This window comes from Anopheles merus, chromosome 3R (genome assembly GCF_017562075.2).
Source record: "Anopheles merus strain MAF chromosome 3R, AmerM5.1, whole genome shotgun sequence".
In the NCBI taxonomy this organism is placed as follows: Eukaryota; Metazoa; Arthropoda; class Insecta; order Diptera; family Culicidae; genus Anopheles; species Anopheles merus.
The window spans coordinates 30,983,999-31,002,282 of NC_054084.1; the positions used below are offsets into that span (position 1 = coordinate 30,983,999).

The 18,284-nt window shown below is 46.5% G+C and overlaps 2 protein-coding genes and 1 long non-coding RNA gene across 5 annotated transcripts in view; 1 reads left to right on the top strand and 2 right to left on the bottom strand.

Moving 5' to 3' along the window:
• The window catches only part of LOC121597998 (bone morphogenetic protein receptor type-1B), a 127,728-nt gene that overhangs the window by 57,719 nt on the left and 51,725 nt on the right, over nt 1–18,284 (top strand). The window lies entirely within an intron of this gene.
• LOC121597999 lies at nt 4,261–5,388 on the bottom strand. Its single transcript, XM_041924420.1, has 2 exons — nt 5,273–5,388; nt 4,261–5,206 (listed from the first exon to the last, which is right to left on the bottom strand). The coding sequence occupies exon 2, from the start codon at nt 5,142–5,144 to the stop codon at nt 4,455–4,457; it is 690 nt and encodes a 229-aa protein (XP_041780354.1). The 5' UTR covers nt 5,145–5,206; nt 5,273–5,388; the 3' UTR covers nt 4,261–4,454.
• Nucleotides 5,569–11,146, bottom strand: LOC121598005. 3 transcript variants are annotated; one of them, XR_006005505.1, is made up of 3 exons: nt 10,612–11,146; nt 7,887–10,294; nt 5,569–7,731 (listed from the first exon to the last, which is right to left on the bottom strand). It is a non-coding gene; the product is annotated as an uncharacterized LOC121598005 (long non-coding RNA). The 3 variants fall into 3 exon arrangements; XR_006005506.1 differs by having other exon boundaries at nt 7,887–10,297; XR_006005504.1 differs by having other exon boundaries at nt 10,544–11,146.

The following is an 18,284-nucleotide window of genomic DNA, read 5'->3' on the forward strand; positions in this document are numbered from 1 at the left end:
ATAGGATCAGTGAGTTGTTCGTTCTCGAGGAAAACTGCATCGTTCACCAGCAAATAACGTTTACAGTTGCTTCTCCATCGCCCTGGAGGTGCAGAGTGCAGCCAAGCACCAAGAGGCGAGTTCGGACGGTCAAAACGAGTTCGAAAAATACGCTCCTTGATCGTGATACTTGCCGGTAATGCCGGTAATGTTCGGACGACTTCGAAACGGAATCGAGAACCCGCGGGATCCGAAATCGAACCATTTGTGGTTTCTTCGTCCTCGCCACAGACTTGCCACTCGCCAGTATCTGTAACCACTGATCAGCAAAGCAATAAGTCTCCGGTGTCGTGAAGGTGACTTGCTTCTCCAATGGTTTTATGGGGCGTTGTGTTGTTATATTCTGCACACAAACCATACACGAACCAATTCTGGAGCGAGAAACGTTTAATAACCGGCGTGCGGGGCAGTGGCAGACAGCACAGAGCGTTTATTAACTAGAGATCAGTTAACAGTTCCGTGTTGCGCTCGTGATAAAAAGCAGGGCCAAGAAAGTGTACAGTAACACAGGACAGGAAAGCTGCCCAAAAACTGTGTAATAAAAATGGAATAATAAACATTAAAATATATCGACATGATCGACACCCAAACCAACACGAACGGAGTTCATCAATGGGTTGGTTTTCTTCCCTCGTAAGATCGTTCTTCGACGGCGGGCCAACTCTATTTGGATATAAAATTAATTTTCACCCAACCGATTCATATTTTGCGCTAATGTCAATGAGTGGTGTTTCGACCGAATGCGCCGAAATCGTCCAATACACACCCCCGTTAATCGGCCTCCTCACAAAATTTATTAACCACACAAAGCGCAAAGGTATTAATATGGAGGACGGTATGGATGATTCAGCCCTATAAAATAAAAATTTATCGGTTTTGTTTTTTGGGGTCCACGCAGACGACTTTCAGACCCAAAAACAAAACAAAATCACAACACCAACTGAATTGAAATGTGTGTTTTTTTTTTTTTGTAGAAAGTCCAGGTTTTTGTTTTGCAAACTCCCCCGAGACACGGGGGACAATCGTTTACAGTTTGTAACCTGCAATAAAAGCTAAATTATTTTACGACCCGTTTTTAACTACCATCCGTTGGCCGGGGTGCCAGAGCCAGTTACGGGGAAATTAAAACACCACATGGAAATGGAGATAAATTTTCGCCAATGGGAGCTAATCGACGGTGGATCGATCCCGGGGAAGCGCGACGGACGAAATAGATGATGTGCCGAAAGCAATTGGTCGTCTGCTCCGCAAGGCCCCACATGGAATGGAAATGGATGGCGCGCGAGGCTGGCGTCTCGGTGCTGCCAACGTTTGGAGTCGTGCGCCAGGGCAGGATTTTATTTACTGTTATCGGTTTGTTTTAGAAAACCGCGCATTTTGTTGATTCATGTTTATTAAACACACACACACACACATACACTCCGAGCCGCGTGGGGTGTTTGCATATCAATTCACTCCTTTTCGATTGTTTTTTGTTTTGTTTTGCAAACTTGAGGGGCAAAAAAGGAACCTATTCGAAGTGTATAATTTAGCGTAAAAAAGTTCATCAACAGTGTTGGGCGTCCATTTACGCACTGCAAAATCAACCAAAGAGGATGCATTCTCATTAGGCTGCGAGCTTCCCATCCCGCAAGAAGTGGTTTCTGTTTATTCTCACCACGATCTTGGGGCGAGTGGAGGGAGTATACACAATCACGCAAACAACCAGCCCGTGTGCACTCAAGATAAATTGCAAAATAATCAGATCGCCTGCCCAATGAACCAACGATGGCTGGTGGTTTTGTGAGAAATGTTGCACTGGGCGCCTTTAACGAACAGGCGAATCTCCGGAGCCGGAGCATAATTGGTGGTCGATTTGCACCACCAACACCGGGGCATTGGGGCACGTACGCAAACCTTCTCGCACGCCGTCGCACGTTCTGTACGCACGTACGCAACGTAAACGGTCGTCGCCTGGGAGATGATCGCCTTGCTGCTGCTGCTGCTGCATCATTACGTTGGTCATATTTCAGCGTTTCAACGAGCGACGGGACATAATCAGCATTGAATGGTGCAGGATAGCGATAGCGCATAGGCAATGAGTTGCATGGATTGGATGAGCATAAATCTAGCAAATCCTTCTCCGTTGCTTCGTCAAGGTTCGTCGCTTGTCTGCAGTCTTTCGAGAGGTGTTGAAGAGGTGTTCGGCCGGAGTCACTCACATAAGAAACCGCAAGTCGTTCTTCAACCAGGTGATGCAGTGTGATAGGGATGAAGCGTGATGAAGAATGATTCCAAACCGGACGGAGAAGGAGTGATGATGCGGATGAATGGTTCTCACCACATGCAAACGCAATTCGATAGCAATTTACGATTTTATGCTTCTTTCTCATTTTATGCCAATACGTTCTGGTTCAGTGGTATGGTTTTTATTTTTTTATTTTTGAGATGTTTTATTGAGAGTGGAGTGTAGAATTTATTTCCGTGCCATTGCTTTGGAGGCGAATCGATTGACCTCTCGCTATAAAAGATGCAAAATCCTCCAACATGGTTTATAACACTCTTCCGGGTATTGATTGTTGAAAGAAATGGCGCTTTAAATTGGCAACGAGATGGAACCGCAAATGTTTGGAAGCATCTCTTCCATCGGACTGTTTTTTTTTTTTTGTACAACCTTAGAAATATTTATGATATTTTATTACAACTACACGATCAGGTTTGCACTCTAAAAGCATCCACCAGTATGGTTTTTATTCCCTGACCTCATATCTGGCCCCTTCACCCCGGGACGGACCGAACAACCTCCGCGGAAGCGCGTCAACCGGACGCCAGTCGTTGGCGGCGATTGATAACAATCTAGCCCCTTACCACCCTTCGGCAGGCGGTGGGCTGTTTATTTCATCCGTTTTGTGTGCCATTTCGTTTCGTACACCAGAAGAAGAGAACCGTATAAAACACAAACAGCAGCAAAGACCAAAGCGTAGTACGGTCGCGCTGGTGGAGCCTTCGATTTTGTTTTGCGTTTTTTCCCCATCACAGAAAGTTACGTTCACAGCGGCAAAAGTCCGCGTGCGCAAACGGTAGTATGAACGGAATCCCGCGTGGTGTTCGCAATCGTGCAGCTTCCTGCTGCTGCGACTGTTGTTGGTACGACGACGACCACGACGTGGTTTGCGCAGCGCAATGCGCCAAACAAACGCGCGAGAAGAGGACAAGAAAGGCGATGGAAGGAAAAATTATGCTGCATTGTTATGCTGACCGGCGGCGGATAGGTTTTCAAAACTTCACGCCAACGGTTGCAAATGCTCGGGGTCGCTCAACCCCCGTTGCCTCATGTTTGGAACGGCCACGTTATATTGGCAGCATCAGCAGTAAAGGCCAAACGTGGTAGTATAAATACAAAAATGGGCAAAGAAGCAATTCCACCAACGCCTTTGGGGCCCTATGGGGCGGCCATCCGATGCCTTCCGACGAGTCTTGTTTAGGCTTTGCTTCCACTAGTCGCACCGTCCGACCCGCGTGCAAAGGCCCGGGCGGCGGGGTAAAGACAGCGCAAAGAATGGAAAGCAGGAGAGATTTATGCTTCCATTTTGCCGTCGTTCTGTTGTGGCAGCAGCAGCAGCATCGAGTATCAGCTTTGCCGTCCCAGGGTGGGGTCGGGTTTATGCAACCGATTAGGCCGGCAGCTCTTCGGCATCGGAAGCTGAAAGGGGGTCGATTTGGTATAAACAAAAGGCAGCAAATAAACAGATGCAACCAGAGGTTGTGCGAGGTGTGCCGTGAGCGTGTGGGTATCGGGGAGGGACAGTGTGTCCCAAGAATGTTCAGTGACACCCGGGTGCGGCATGCAGTCCTTGGGTTTTGCATAATGTAGCTTTTGTTTGTCGGTTCAGCCGTAAGAAATTGGACGCGGAGGAAAATGTTCAGTACAAAGTCGTAGAGTGTTGCAGTTGCTGTAAGAACTTTTCGATAAGAACATTGTAATATTTTCATTTTTTGTTAATTTATTCGGTTATCAGTTACCACTTCTTATAGTAGTGATCGCTATTGCTAGGAGAAGAGATATGCTTTAAATAGAACATAACAGAAATCAAGATCCAAAACAGAGAAAACCATATAGTTTGAGCCGTGTTGACACCACCTCCCCCTCCCCCCGCCCAAACATTGAAAGTTATTCAAAGTGGCATATCCTCGTGTTAAAAGAAAGCTTCAAAGAAGTGTGCTTGGCTCGAAAATCACAATAACAATAGTTTCGATATCTGTGGAGTTGGAGTTCATGGAACAAACAAAATTAAATCCTTTTATTTCATATTTCACATTTTTATAAACTGGAAGAAAGCAAACAAGGTTGGTTCATTTGAAATGGGGAAGAGTAGCGAGTCAGCCATCCTTCGCATCGCTCGGCATTAAGTTCGGAACGGATCTCGCCACCTGATTTATTGACTCGCCAAATTGATTCTTCGTTTTTTGTACCGGGGCAGCAGCTCCTTCAGCTCCTGGATAGTTTTTGCCCCGTACAGCATTACAACGTTGCGCGAATTATCCTTCAATCCGTCGACGATGATGTCCACCAGGTCGATTTCCGCGATAGTATAGCCGCTAGCTCGCTCAATCATTTCCAGCACATACCGATGCACGTTGTTATCCTTCAGCGTATGCTTCCGCAGCTCCTTCACGATCGTTTCGTCGGTGAGCTTGCTATAGTGGAACTCCTCCACCAGCTTCGTACGGAAATCGTCATAATCCTTCAAGGTTGTGATTCGCCGAAAAACTTCCGCAGTGCCAGTCAGCAGCTCGCACGCGGCGACCAGCTGCTCGGTTTTGCCCACTTTCAATACACGGAACGTATCCTCCAGCTTCGCGAGCCAGGTGTGAATGTCCATCAGATCGTCACCGCTGAACGGTTGGACAATCGCTTTCACGTGCCTGGCGTCGAACGGCTTTGCCTGCCCGATCATACTCTCCAGCTCGGCTATCTTCGCCTTCATGTCCTGGTTCTCCTGGTACAGCTTGGTCAACAAACCGTCTTTGCTCGAGGAAAACGACGCATCTTCCTCATCGGATTGCTGCTGCTGCTGCTGCTGCTGATGTGTTGGTGCTGGTGCAGTGAACCGTATATTAGGCATGCTTGGTTCAGCGTGCTGCGTGCGCAGGTATTGTTCTCGAATCTGCTCCGGCGTTAGCGATGCTGCGTTGGATACACCGGATTGAATTAGCGATTGAATCATCAATTCTGTTGTAATGCACATTTTACCCTAACTTGTTTGTTCCGCACAGTGCTTGAGTTTAATTGCGCCGTACACAACGGACTGCATTTAGCGCTGCTTGCTTGATCGTGTTTGCTTTTGTGTTCGTTGACACTTGTTCTGACAGTGATTCTTCCGTTTAGCGCGGCTCTTCCAGTTCTCCAGAATCATTACAGGCTCATTACGCGATGGAAGGAAATTGAAATTTTCGTTCGAAAATGAAGTTCAAATAATTTAAGCAAGAACGAAAATAATCGATACCTTAATAGTAAATAAATCTTCGCAAAACGTCAGTAGACTGAAGAAAAAATATAATTACGTGTAAATCACAATATTATCCACTGAAGCTGAACGTGACTGCGCAACATACGACCACAATTGTTGATCCTCGAAAATGTTATCCAATTTTGTGCTGCTCGGAACGAATCGTACCGCAATCATTTCCCAGCCCAAGCTAGTGGTCCGGATGACCACAAACCAGTAAATTGATGTGTCCAACTGATGATGAGTGTGAGATGGGGTGAACTGGATTTAAAAATCTCCTCCCCGCAGCGTGTGATCCTTCTCCAATGTTGTAGCTGAAGTTTGATTGACATGCGTGATGGCGAGGCTACAAATTTCCTGCGTTCCTTTTTCTTGCTGCTTGCATTCATATAGTTTTTTTTTACCTTCTAGCTTGAGCAAGAGTAGTAATTTAAAAATTATTTCACTTTTTGCGCGAATTGTCAATCCTGTACATGCGCTTTTGCTGCGATTAAACACGTTTCGCTGGAGCGACGGATTCGTACAGGCTCGATTTAATTTAAACAGAAATGTAAAAAAAAAAAAACAAAATACTATGCTCAGTTACTGCAAAAGCGCACTAGCTTTCAATCGATAATTAACAATCTTTCTGTTTTAACCCGGTTGAAGCTCGTTGCATGTGTAGACTCACGATTAAGATGTGTAATCGACAAAAAAAAGAAATGGCCCAAACAAGATTGAAGTAATCTGATATTTTATCAGTCAACACCTTCGGGTCAGTGTTGCTGATGGTAATTATCCACGAGTCCGGAATAATTAATCCCTTTCCCTTTCTCGAACTTGGGCGATCGATGTAGTAAATGACAAAAATGCAGTAAATAGTTGCTTTCGTTTCGTTTATGCGTAGTGCTTTTTGAAAATATCTTTTTTGGATAAAGAGTAAGTTTACTTGCACTGATCAATGCGCGAACAGTTTAAATCTGATGCCGGGGATTATAAATAAGATTGGGTTGTTCCAATGAAATCGCGTATTAATGCATTGGGGATTTTCAACTCGTGTCAATGTGATAATATCGCCAGAAAAAAGTAACAACACCGTTCAAGCAGAACATGTTTTGCTTATTTTGGATATGCGATCACCTTTATGTAGGTGCGGAATGATACCTCAAGGCATCAGCTTCAATAAAGCTTAATTCAGATTGAAATGTATGCGTTGTCGTCGTGGCTTTTTTTTAAATTTGCCTTTGTAACCTCTGTTTTTGGGTATTATTAAGGTAAGTAATTTCCCTTCCGGCGGACGCTTGATCAGTTGCGCTGAAGTGATCTGTTTGGGGGCTACACTGGAAAGGCTTCTTTGCGATTTACTTTCGTCTTCTACCTCAAAACACCCCTCTGAGAGAGTTCAACAGTCTGTGTAAATTGGCTTTGAAATCGTTTCATTATGTGTTGTAACTTTTCCCGTCAATCGGTCAATCGTATTACGGCTTGTTATCGTTCGCTTCCATACCTGGGGCAGGACGATGTTTCGCGATCATTTTTAATGCTTCTGCGTAATCCGAAACTCCGAAGGTGTCAATTTCCCGTTTCGTTTAACAATAGCAGTAACGGCAAACTACGTTATCACGCTTGCGCCTTGCCCTAAAGTGGGATATTTTATGGCCGTTATCGTGGGGCGCGATCGCGATCGTAGTTTCGTGAAGCTGCGCTGTGACTATCTTCATTTCGACCGGTAACCGGTGGCATTCAATAAACCCCCACACGAGGCAGATGAGGCAACGAGTGAGTCGTTTTTACACCGTCAAACAGATCGCTGCGATCAACGGTGTGTTCGTTTAGACGGAACAACAGGACATGGACGTTGAATAATTCTCTATCATTCAATCTTGTCAATTTGTTTGGCGCGCGATGACGACGACCCCGGACGAATCCGTGGCGAAGACGAGTGGCATCAGGCATTCGGGGTGGTAGTTTGCTGATTAGATCAGGATGTGTGTTCAGTAGCCTCACAGAGAACCCGGGTGGGTGTTGTGGATGATCCACCATGGTTTAGTCGGTATTAATTTATTGTCTCTTACCCGAACGCCCCGGGTCTGGAAGGTTTTTTGGGCAGTTCGCTTGCTGTATCCCCTCGGGCATGGGCGCGCTGTGTCATCATCCGTCTCGCTATCTCCGATCATCGGATTGTACATCTTTACGGGGTGATTAATAGAAGCGAATGAAAAGCCTATAAATAAAAACAGCTTTGATAAAACTCGGTCTACCATGCCCTGGGTATACAAGATCATCGTTTCCATGAGATCGTTTGCCACGCCACGGAACAAATCGCTAATCAGCTAAAGCAATAATATGCTCACATTGCATCGGCCAGTAAAGACTCACCTGTACCTCATAATAAAACTGCTCCACAAAAAAGGGGGCTCTTCTCTAAGCGGTTCACTTTAGCCATGCATTATCGATTCTGAAATAATGGCCTTTTTTGCTCGCTTCTCCATATGTTCTGGTGGAATCCATTTACGAAATAACCCAGCCCTGACACCGGAACCGATCGTGCCGGGGCCACGGGAAATGGATGTTAAATTGTCTGGAGCTCGGTGGTGAGCGGGCGAACAACATTTGAAAAAAAAACTGAATCATTGTAAAATCGCGCTTCTGCGCTGCTGGGGCTCTTCTCTTGCGGAGCGGCGTAAAAGGCAAAAATGGTAATAAAAAAAAACCTCATGAAAGCAATCCCATTACCAATTTGTTATGCACCGTGGCCAGCTCCGCGGCAAGAATTCGTTTATCTGCGGCGTGATGGTGTAGATATGGAAGCGGAAGAATGGATGTGCCGGTCGGCTACCGACCTTGCCCGGGCCAGTTTGTGCGCATTTAATCAGTTCCGGTGTCAGTGCCTCGGGCACAAGCGGTTGCTGATGCTGCTGTTGGTGCTCTTCGGCTGTTCGACTTGGGTATGGTTTAGCTTTGTACAGGTTCGCTTCAAAGAAAGACACCTTCGTGGTGTACTTCAAGTGGAGGACGATCGTCGCTGTACAAGAAAATCTCATTCCGTTTTTGCATCGGTGGCTCACCCTTTTTGCTACGGTTGTATTCATTTACACCAGCTTCTCTGACAGGTCTCATTTCGGTGTGTATCCTTTCTGATGTCATCCTCACACGTCGCTGATTGCATCACGCTCATGCTGGGCTGGTCCGTTGGCGGGCAAAAGAACTCCAAAAAAAACCCCTGATTCTTCCACCCCACCTCACACTGAATTCTAAAAATCCTCCAAACCCAATGGGAAGGCGTGAGGAGATTTCAAAGTCCACTGGAGTGCCCTCCGCACCCAGGACGGCTCCTCGGTGTATGTGTGTGTGTGTCTGTGTTTCTTGTTCTGTGTGATGTGCGTGCAGGGAAAAGGGCGAGGAATAAGTTCATCAAAAAATTAAGATAAGCGTGAACTCGCCTTTGAAGGTTGCCGCCATCGCCGCCGCCGCCTCGTGGCAATGTGGTGGAACACAAAGTATGTAGATGTGTGCGAGTGATCCGCTTTATCCGCTTTGCCCTTTCCCTCCGCTTTCTGACCAAACAGGAAAGATAGAGAGAAGGCAAACGGTCGGAGTTTAGGTTTGTTCCTGGTACGGCCCATTCTGGTCGTGTACGGAAAATGTGTACCACAAATTGACTGGTGTTGCTGTTAGAGCGCGTTCTTTGGTAAGGAATTTGTTTGCATTATTGTGGCATTCGCCGCAATTTTTTTTTTTACTTTTGTGCTCATTGCATTAGATCCCTCAGGAGGAGATGGGAGTATTTTACACTCTCCGAAGTGGCAGCGTTTCATCTTGTCACTTTAAACCCGACTCGCGTAGTCTTTGGGAAGAGAGAGAGAGAGTGAAACCCTGCCGCTTCTTTCCCAGGAATCGCCAAAGTCGCCATCAACAAGTTCTCCACCGGAAGATTTATGCACCGTAAAGCACTGCTGGGTCGTCGCAAGCGATATATACCCCCAGGTGGGCACCGTGTCCGCTCTGAAGAAGGGGGAATCAACCGGTTATTGGGGGCAAGTGGTTCCACGTCTCGATGCTGGAATTGGAATTCTACTCAAGAACTGTCCGCCGCCGGTCGGTGCCGAAATGTGTCCCACACGTTCGTAGTGCTCTTCCGCCGTCGTCTTTTGTGTGTTGCTGTGTTCCTTCCAAGAAGCGGAAACCCTTCTAGGCCACGCTGTGGGCATCCAACACGAGAGGTGTGATAAATTTGAATTTTTAATTAAAATTATTCGGAAACACAATCCCACTACGAACCTGCCGCTCCCCATGCATGGCTGGAGCGGGTCGTGTCCAGTGTGCTCCACCGGGGTGACCACCGGATACGATGCGCCAAATTCTATATCCCTTTTTGAAGACATTCCGAGGAGAGTTCTGCCGTGGACGCAAGGGGAGGACGCATTACGAATGCGCATAATTGCTTCGACCCGACACACTCCGACAGAGCAGCGGGCACGGTAGCCTTCCGAGGTGTAACCCCGAAATAAACGATACCGAACACTTGCAGTGACAATGCTGCCGACCTGGTAGTAGCGGTAGATGTCCCCGGGCTTTGGACGTAGATTCCTAATACTACCCGCTACCTGGAAGCGCAAGCCGGAATGAGCCTTCCGGATGATGGATGGATAGCGACAGATTTTGTGTCGTTTGTTTTGCACCGTCATTCCAGTTGTATGCAGGTTCGGGTGAGAAGGACTTTTTTTAACACGTGGACAATACACGGTGAGACATTGTCCTGTACGGTCTCTACTTTTGCAATAAACCTGCTGGGAATCAGAATCAGAAGAATTACTTTTTGGAAATTGAAAAGGATCTGCAAGAAGAGAAGAGAAAATCTGCAAATAGAAGAAGCCTAAGCCTGACTCAATGTAACAAAGTATTCTCTGATGCTTTGAGCTCAAAAGGTTTAACTTAACAATGATCACACTCAAACCCGTACAGATGTGCAAGGTAACATTACTCAAGCGATGACTGAAATTGACCATTCCTCTTTTTCTTGAGTATGATCTTACCTTAGCTTGTTTACTTCTCTAAGCTTCACTGTAACGCAATCTTCTGACCTTAACAATAGTAACCTCACCTTTTCTGCTTCGCTTTTTTGTTTGCCCTGCCGCACTATCCAAGATTTTGGAAAGATTGAGTTAGGAATGTAGCACCTCATCAGCAACGCTTGTTATGTGCACAATTCTAGGAATTCCCAATCCCCCCCTCTTCTCCATTCGCCGAATTCATATCCCGGTTCGATGACTATCTTTCTCAGCTCGCCTCCGACTCTGATCACATTTGCATTTCCAAACGTGAATCACACACTGATATAATACCGGGGAGCGAGTTTGCCAATTGGACGGCTTAAACCGGTGACCAACTTCAAACAGCCCACCACTCTAAGCTACCTTCTCAGGTGACGGGGTAATTTATGCGATTCTAATCTGACACACATGACTCTCATGGTGATGCGATTCTGCGATAACTCATTCACCGGAGTGGGACGGGGGATGTACGTACAAGAAGTCCTCTGCGGTATAGAGTTCTTCACCGGAACTGAAACAAACGCGCACTCGCGCTCGATATCTTTGACTATCTAACCCAGGTGACTCCGTTTTTTTTTTGTGTGACAAAATGGAACGGCGTATCGTCTTGACACGTTGCGCAAATGCGCATCCAAGTAGTCTGTGGTTGGGTGGAAGGAAAGATTTATTTACGAGTATGCCGAGCACTGTTCGAATGACAGCAGAGCGATCGATTTGGTGACTACTTGTTGATAGTTGTGGAGGCTACTGTTGAACTTGTTGAAGAAATAGTAGGATTTTTCCCTCTGTTTTAGATTATCTTTTGGGCAGCTTACTTCAAGATTGAAAAGAATGCGTCAAGCGAGCAGTTTTGCCAGGTTTTTAGAAGACTAAGCGGTTGTAAGTTGAATGAAATCTAGCAAGAATAACGGAGTACCTGACAAAGACTTTGGTTGTACAATTTCCACCGCGATAAAATCGGAAACTTACTGTCTACAAACAGTGGATGAAAAGAAATGGCTTGAAAAACACGGTCAATTGTACGATAACAAGCGCCCGATAGTGTTGAAGAATCTTGTTGACACATACACACCGGCGGAAAACGCTCTGTAAGCTAGCCTGTGCTCGTTGAGGATCGATTGCATGTCGAACTATTTCAAGGTAGGTGCTAGAAGTTGATAACGTAACACTGCGGTCGGTTCGGTACCGAAGGGTGTGCCAGCAAGAAGTGCTGATTATACATGGTACGCGGGGCACGTACCAGGTGTGTGCATAGGGCTGGGACCGAGTCCCTCGGAAGGGCTTATCTGTCTTCGACCCTATGATTTGTTACGCCAGTGTTTTACCTGCACACGCAAACAACCTCTAATAGAGTTGATCTTTCGCTTGCCATAGATGGGGGAGACCCCATAAATGCGTTTCCATATTCGTGGCGACGAAAACGTTCTAGACCACGCTGTATGCCAAGCGTGGTGTGGTGTGGTGGCGTACCGAGCATCCTTGCAGCAGCCCATGCCGGGTAAGTCAGAGTGTACTGCCTGCGAGCAATTGAATAATGAGCCGATCATAAAGAGACAAAATGAGCTTCTTCCATATATGGACGTTATGGACCTGTGTGTGTATGTGTTTGTATCGTACGAAAACGCATCATCAACCGGCCGGGGCACACTCGAACGCCGTCCACGGCCACTGGTCCAACTAGTCCTCCTCTCGCTTGCATTGCAATATGACAGCGGATGATTAATTTCTCACTGCCAAATTAATGTCAACGAAATTAAGATCACGCAACAACAAGGTTCACGGCACCGCATAAGGCGTCCGCGTGAGCAGTACGCGAGCCTTTTGGAGTCGTCGGTACGCCGCCCTCTGGCCGCTGTGCGTAATCACCAGACTCTTGCGCTTTGGGCTTGGTTTGAGATTTTGTCTCGTCTTAATTTGACCCCATTATTCATCGAAATGGGAAAGCTGACACCCACCCTCCCCAGCCCAAAAGGGTGCCGAATTGTGCGATCTGAGGTTAATGAGACGTGACTTCTTTTGCCTTATATCTCTATATATCCTCCCCTTTGGGTCTCCCGGTTGATTGCTAGGTGAAGTTTCCCGCAAGGCAGACAGGCCAGGCTGCTGCTGCGGTTTGCACGGCGGACAACACCCAAATGTGGGAACATCTCTTGCTGGCAAATTTACTCGCTATTCGCGTCGTATTTGGACGTCGTATCTGGTGCAGCAGCAGGTCCACCTTGGCAGCCATCTAAGGACCGACCGGCCAAACCATGTTCGACTATCGTGCGCTGTTGCGCTCACACGGGCTTTGGAGCGAAGAAATGAGTTTTCTTTTGCAAAATTATGGCATTCTTCCAAATCACGTGAAGCAAGCCAACGGAGTTTTGGAGTTCGGGAAAGGGGCAGATTGATTGCAAGTGTGCTTCTCGAGGCTGTTTAATGCTGTCCTCTCGAACGACTCCATAAAAGTGTACTGAAAAATGGGAATGCGTTCCTTGTTTGGAGGAGCGTTGGAGAATGTGACACGGGAGTGCTTGAAATTCTTCATATTACTCCTGCAAAGTAACCTTGTAAAGCGTTGTCTTCACACCCCGATGCTCTCATGCTCACCCTGGGATCGTTCGTTGTGGTCGAAAACAAAAACCTTAAACCCGCTTTGAACCATTCTGCCAACCTTCGCCCAAATGCGCAACTTACAAACTTCCCAGAACTTCCTATCCATCTTCGTGCATCTTTTGCCCATTTGTTTGTCTGCTGGTAGGGGCACCCGTAAAGTGCTAAAATGGATGCTCATTTCCTGCCCTGCCAACGCCTAACGAATGCCGAAATGGGTTAAAATGTTGCTCCAAAGAGAACACAAACACACGCACGCAGTCTCATTCGCAGTTTTAGAGTGTATCTGGCACCCAAAGGCCTAACTCCAAACAGCATTAAAAAAGCAACGCGTTCACCGAAATACATGCCCTTCCCGGGAACTGTAAAGATGTTGCGAATCCGGCAGCGTGTTGGAGTCTTTTTTTTTTTTGCGAGCGAATCTTCCATTCCATTTATGCTAATAAATCATAAACGGTCGGTTCCCGGTCGGCACACAACAGCACGATGCCGATGCTGCCGATGGTGGTGTTGCTTAAATGAAATTTAAACGCGCGTTTCCTGTGGCCTTCGGTATTCCTTTTGTTCTTTGCAACTGGTTCGAGGTTCGTGTGTAGAAGAACCAGGCTGCACCAGGATCTATCCTGGGACTCGTACCATTTCGCCACACACACTCTTTGGGTGTCCCGCAAAAGCCCGTGAACCATATCCCAAACATGTGTTGCGTTTTGAAGTGTTTGGTGTGCATGCCACGCCGTCTTTTGAGCCCTGAATTGTCTGGTTTGTGCTTTCTACATCTGTTCTCTCTCTCTCTCGCTCCTCTTTTCTCTCTGTTGTTGGGATGTTGTTTATTCAGTTGGTTTCACCCGCAGAAGGAGTCGCTTTCTACCATTCCGGGCACTTAAAGGATGGAAGGATAATGCGTTTTTTTCTTCTCACACCATAGTTTAGGAAGGATTTTCCACGCCTTCGCACCGTTGGTGGTGGTGTATGGGAACGCGAGAGGTCGTAAGAAAAGTATTTGCTGGCAGAAGAACTGGCTTGAGCACCGGAGTGTTGCCCCCACGGTGGTCGGTTCAAGGACGACCTCACGCGACGCACGATGCTGCAGATGTTCGCAAACGGCTTGCGTTACTTGAAAAGTGTCCTTTTACAAGCAACAGGGAGCTTATTTCAGAGATGTGGACTACATTAACATACTCCGAGGTCAATTATGTATTTTGCTTTTTCAAAAAGTTGCCTTCGTTTCTTCAAAAACATTTTTTTGTCATTGATTTGCGGGAAATGTTCGTTGTGGGTTGGAAAGTCAACTACAACTCTCGTTTGTTTGAAGAAAATATACATCAAACTTTACCAATCTGTACCGATTGGGTTACTCAACCCACTAACCACCCCGAAACAATCAGAAAACAAATGTTCAATAACCCTCGCGTACCGAGAATTATTGCCATTCGGTCGAAAAACACGGTGCAGCGCAATGACTGCGATAGAATTGCATTCGGTTTTGGAAAAATGAGCCCACACCCGGTGTGTTGTTGCACTTTTTCCCGTTGCACACGGCATGCTACAGAGCAGTAGAGGGCAGCGTACCACCCACAGGCAACATTTCGCCACCTCATGCAAAAACCCGCGGGTGTGATGGTGGTGGTGTTCCCAAGGGGGCACCGTAAATGAACCGTATAGAGTTTTGTTTCCAAGGCACGTTTGGCGTGTTTTTGGTCCGTGTCCGCAGTGTTTAGCATTACTCGGGTGTTATGTTTCTAGCCATTTTTTGCTGTTTCTCCTCCTCTCTATGCTCTGCTGCAGCAAAATGCATTTAACGAACAATATGTTACCGGTCACGTGTTTCATTATGCTGCAAATGTAAAGCAAAACCCTTATCGCCCCCTGGCGTGGCCCTCTCCTCTTTGCTCATTACTTTCTCACGCGCCTCAACCGACCGTGTGGGCCCTTTGGGGGCGTTTTAGCCCTTTCCCATTCCTGTTGTGGGTGTGCAAAATTGAAAAACAGCACACACACGCGCGCGTAGTAGGACTACATACAAAGGGCTGCAAGGGTGTAGTTAGGCTTTCGCCATACCAGCAGCATATTATGGTGAGTGCGCAATAAGTCGAACAACCAAATCGAATCACATTCTCCTGCCAGAAGTGGCGCATTGGCGATGGTAATTCCACGTACCGTGTGCAAACCCAGTTGCAGTTCTTTGTGGTTGTTGTATCATTACTCCCCGTATGCCTTTCCGGGCAGATAATGTGGAAATTGCTCTCTATGCCCAGGGAAATTGGCACTCTGTACACACTGAAGCACGCTCCGAGCGCGAAGTGTACGCTGGCACGAGTATCATTTCAGTTGTTTCGCTCCCGGTATAAGCCCTTTTTTAAGTATTTCGCCTTGTTTCACTCTTCCGCGGCCCCTGCTGAATTAACGGGTGGGAGCATGCACATACACGCGCGCGCGCCCTGCAAAGGAAAACGGAACTCACCATTATCCTCGGCAATCAGCAGCAGCCAAATCGGTCTCTCTTTCTTTCTATCTCTTCCCGTCTTGTGCAATTAGCTACCCACCAGCTTGCAGCATAGTGCACCCCCAGTAAGGTGTGTTCTCCGTTGCTTCCTGTTTAATGTGTACGATCAATTACGTTTTGAACTAAACCGTTTTTTACTGCGAGGCGCACATATGGACACGCAGAGGAAGCATGAATTATGTGCTTCCGTGTGGGTAGATTTAGCTCTTAAATGTTGCTTGCTTTAGAAACGCTTTTCATCCGGCTGCAATGTAAAGTGGGAAGGAAAATGGCCCTTTTAATCAATGCCACTGCTGTGCTGCGGTGCAACAGTGTCCGGGGATGACCTTTGGACGTTTCCTAGTCCAATTGCAAGGCACAACCAAACTTCTTTGGTGGTTTCGCAAGAGCACGGGAGTGGGAAGATTTTGGAGAGTTAATGGCGTATAAACCGTAAATGCATCATTCTTCACGCTTGATGTGACAAGCGCAGCACCGTCTGATGCACTTCCATCAAAGGGACGTTTGCGTTATGGTGCCGTCGTCGTCGTCTGCCGAAGGAAACCGTATGGTGGATGACTAATGACACATACCGGTTGCCAAGTGGAGTTTCTAAAACCATCGGCTAGATTTATGCACTACCAGGGGAAGAAAAGGGCTGGTTCCTTTTTTACTTCGGTTCGTTTCCTGTGCATTGGTACGGTGTCTCGCGACTGATGGTATTTATATATCTTCTCTTCCAACAAAGTATTACAAATTAGAGTGCACGTCTTTTTCGTTTCAATTTCAGTTTGGCAAAACGTGCGTCATTTTGTGGTCGTCTCAGGTCTCCTTTGAGATATGGAAGCGTGTTTTTATCTGTCTTTCCCAGTATGTCTTATGAATAGAAACGGGCTGGGTTTACCCAGACACGCGTTTGAGTGTTTTGCCGTTACCTGTACTAAGGTACTTCTAAATGTCTGAAGGACGTTTTGTCGCGCCTTGCCTTTGGGTAGAATGATACGTGCTTATGTGTGTGTGTGTGTTGCTAGGGCTGCTGTATACTTTACACTTCAGTTTCAACCCGGTTCCAATCATACCTGTTCGTAATAGCTGACCTGCAACCTGCTTTCGATTTAATTACATGCACAGACATGATGTTGGCCTGCACTACTAGTGCGCTGAGGGGTAGTCCAACTAACTGTCCATAAATTCCACCACTCACAAGTGCATTACCCCGTTTGCAGCACTGACACCACCACCATGACTGTCCCTTACTCGATCACGCTCCTCGGGCTGCTGCAAACCCGACAGACCAATTAATCTATCAATTACAACCATTTACCGGACAGTTTGACCGAAAACAAACTGATAACGCTCTAGCACGCAACACACCATAAATAATAATTCCCGAGCACTACCCCACACACAGACACACACACACTATTATCAGAACGCTTGTGTCGTGTTGCGATAGTGATGCAACGGCGGAAGGCTCTAGGCTTCACATGTCACGGTCGTGTGCGCCCTTTTCCGGTGTTCAATTTCAATCGACCATTGAGGATAGGCACTTGAGCGTCTCTGGAATAGTATGTATAGATGCTCACTACGACGGTGGGGATGGTTCGCTGTGGCCGTCACGTTACGTTCGACAACTTCCGGGCCTCCCCAAAATAAGAAAAAACCCCTTCTTAGCTCGTCGAAGATTGATGTCTCCAGTGGTATTAGAACCGGGGTTTTCGGATGGTACTGTGCCATCATATCAGCTCACCTCTCATTGGACCAAAGTCCAAAGACATAGAAGAAAAAATCCGAAGCATAACCCTATCAATCTTAGTCCCAGAGATGAGATTTCCACCATCCAAGCGCGTTGCATCTCGCCCGCAGGATGGATGAGATTTTCTCGGTGTGAACGATGTGTTTGTTTACTATTTATTTGGCTTCTTCCTGGGGCTGTGGAATGTACCGGTGGTGCGGGAAGCGATTCTCACTATCGCACAGTTGCACACGATCCCAACGGGGAACGACTTCCGGTCGTCAGTTGACGGAGAGTGCATTTTTCACACGTCCATTTGAGCGATGGCGGGATATGAGATACGAGGACTATACGGTAAGAAATTCAAATCACACACCCAGAACTTCGTACAAAATGTCCAGAGATTGATGTGTTGTTTTGTAATGTTCTTTACAGGTAAGAGGTTTAGGTACCAGTCTTCAATTTGTTTGTACCTCTTTCACGCAATGTTCAAATAGGATTATTTAGAAGGCTGATGGGGTGGTCCTTGTTATGGTGCACACTTTTTGCCAGATGTGAACAAAATTTTGTGCCTGTTTCCATTCAAAGAACACTGGGGAAAACCTGAGACTTTTTGAATATTGCTTGTAGTTTGTACCTTTTGGAATTTGAGTTACCTGTTTGGAATATTGTCCTGATTGCTTTGTGGTTAAAATTTTTATTGTACATCCTAACGTTTGCGAACCATAACTCAAAACCAATTATACTAATGTATAGTCCATTAATGCTGAAGTCTTCTATAATTCACATTTCTCATTTTTTTTCACAAGAATACCATAAAGGAATGGAGAACTTTGGAATTTTCGAATGTGTTTTACCTATTGAAATATGAACAACCTCTTGTGGGAAATTATAGAAAATAGTCTTAAAGG

Bases quoted from the DNA above. Each gene is read 5' to 3' on its own strand.
- LOC121597999 (XM_041924420.1), bottom strand. From the start codon at position 5,144: ATGCCTAATATACGGTTCACTGCACCAGCACCAACACATCAGCAGCAG.